Source organism: Cryptomeria japonica, chromosome 9 (assembly GCF_030272615.1).
Source record: "Cryptomeria japonica chromosome 9, Sugi_1.0, whole genome shotgun sequence".
In the NCBI taxonomy this organism is placed as follows: Eukaryota; Viridiplantae; Streptophyta; class Pinopsida; order Cupressales; family Cupressaceae; genus Cryptomeria; species Cryptomeria japonica.
In genome coordinates, this window is record NC_081413.1 from 503,991,377 (window position 1) to 503,993,824 (window position 2,448).

The following is a 2,448-nucleotide window of genomic DNA, read 5'->3' on the forward strand; positions in this document are numbered from 1 at the left end:
GTTGTGGTGGGGGATATGGCACTCAATCCTAATCTGGATTTTGGTGCAGAGGCCTTGGGAAGTCGGGAAGTAGTTAGATCCCCCAAACGAAATGTGATGGTGGCTCCCGACAGATTGGAAGAGGATGAACGAGTGGAGGACTTGGATTGAAAGGAATTGGAGGCAAATTGCATTATCAACTATTTATGCGACTCAGTTACTGAGGACATCCTGTAAAATTTATTGGATGAAATAGTTGATACAAAAGAGGTGGATTTACAAAAAAAGGCTTTTAATGAAAGGAATTACAAATTCTATTGATCCTCCAAAGGTCATGTAAATGGAAGCCCTTGTAGTGGAATTAAATGACAAAGAAAATGGTGAGACTTTTGATGCCTTAGGTATTGAACAATGGGATGGGAAAAAGGCTACACCTAGCTGTGCAAAACATAGTAAGAAGAGGGGAAGGAAGTCCCTATTTGAGTTAAGAGCTAATGATGGAGAAGTTGAGGGTCAGGTTAAACTTACAGATATGTTCCATGTTGGGAAGGGGAAGATCCTTCCCACAACACCATGAAGGTTTTATCATGGAATGTTAGGGGTTTAAATGTCCCTAACAAGCAGTGGATTGTCAAATGCTTTCTTTCTACCTCTAGTTTTGATTTAGTTATGTTACAAGAAACTAAACTAGAGAAAGATGATTTAGCCTCTTTTGGGAAATGGTAAGGTTTCATACATATTACAGGAGTACCAGTTATCATAGCCTCTAGGGGTCTAGCTATGATTTGGGATCCTTGCAATATTGGTTTCTCATTATTAGAATCTCATGACAGTTGGCTCAGTGGCAGAGTCACCAATTTTAAACATAAACTTGCCCTTCTTATTATCAATGTTTATGGACCAACACAGAATGAGAACAAAAGAAGGGTTTGGAAGGAAATTGAGGAATTCATAAGAAGAACCCAAGAACAGACTTGTATCATAGGAGGTGACTTCAATTCTATTACTAATCAATCTGAGAAACGAGGAGGCAAAGGCAAAACCTCTAGAGCTACTTTAGATTTTGTAGATTGGATTCATCGAAGTGGCTTGGTAGAGATTAACATGGTTAAGAATGCCTTTACCTGGAATAACAAAAGGTTAGGTTTTAGTAATATTGCAGAGAAATTAGATAGATTCTTTATATCAGGCAATCTCATCAATTTCCCATATACCTTACAAGCCTCAATCTTACCCTTTTCGGGCTTGGATCACTTCCCAATTCAACTTAACATTCTTTTGGACTCAGGACCTAGAAGATGTCCTTTCAAATTTGAACAAATGTGGTTAAAATATGATAATATTCTCAGGATTTTAGAGGTTTGGTGGAAGGAAGCAGAGGTTTTTGGGTCCAGGATATTTAAGGTAGTCAATAAGCTTAAGATAATCAAGCAAAAGCTCATTATATGGAATAGGGAACACTACGGGAATATATTTGACAAGAAGTCACAGGTGGAAGCAGAGTTAAAGGAAGTAAATAAAGCAGTTATGTTGAGGGGGATGGATGAAGTTCTATTTCTTAGAGAAAAGGAACTACTTCTTGAACAAGAAAACATCTTGGCAAAAGAGGAGGTCTTTTGGAAACAAAAATCTAGGGAAACTTGGATGGATGAGGGAGATAATAATACTGAATTCTTTCATAATAGTGTCAAACCAAGGAGAGTCATTAATATAATCTCTAAGATTAAGACCAACAATGGCTTAGAGGTGGAAGATCCCAAGCTTATCTCTAAGGAGGCAGTAGATTTTTTTTCGAATATCCTCAACATTGATTTGAGCCCTTATCGTTTAGATCAAGATAAGATTATGAAATTTATACCCAAATTACTCAGTAAGGAACATACCCAAGGTCTTACTGCAAAATTCTCTTTATCAAAAGTAGAAGCAGCTCTAATGCAGATGAATCTAGAGAAATCCCCTAGTCCGGATGGCTTTCCGATTGACTTTTTTTTTAGAAATGCTAGTCCTTCATAGGGGAGGAGGTGACAGGTGCTCTTGAAGGTATGAGCAATTCAGGTAATATTCTCAGAGAAATCAAAAATACTTTCTTGGTCCTCATCCTGAAGAAGGAAAAGTCTAATAATTTTGATGAGTTCAGACCAATTGCACTATGTAACACCATCTGTAAACTTTTTACCAAGACCTTAGCTAATAGGCTTCAGAAACTCCTTCTTCTTTTGATTAGCGAGGAACAAATAGGTTTTGTTCCTGGAAGGTCTATTTATGATGGGGTCATAATATCTCAGGAGGCCATATATTTTGTCCAAAAGAATGGAACCCCTAGCATGCTTTTAAAATTAGACATTAGAAAGGCCTATGACAAGGTGGACTAGAGATTCCTGTGTAAATGCCTAGAAGCCTTTGGGTTCCCCTCTTCGTGGATTAATTTGATATTTGAATGTATTTTGACACCTAAATTCTTGGTGTTAT

At 37.5% G+C, this 2,448-nt stretch overlaps 1 protein-coding gene across 1 annotated transcript; it reads left to right on the forward strand.

Moving 5' to 3' along the window:
* The first annotated feature begins 759 nt into the window (after positions 1–759).
* LOC131048296 (uncharacterized) lies at positions 760–1,992 on the forward strand. The gene has a single exon (XM_057982194.2). It carries the CDS (start codon positions 760–762, stop codon positions 1,990–1,992), a length of 1,233 nt encoding a protein of 410 aa, XP_057838177.2.
* Positions 1,993–2,448: the final 456 nt, after the last annotated feature.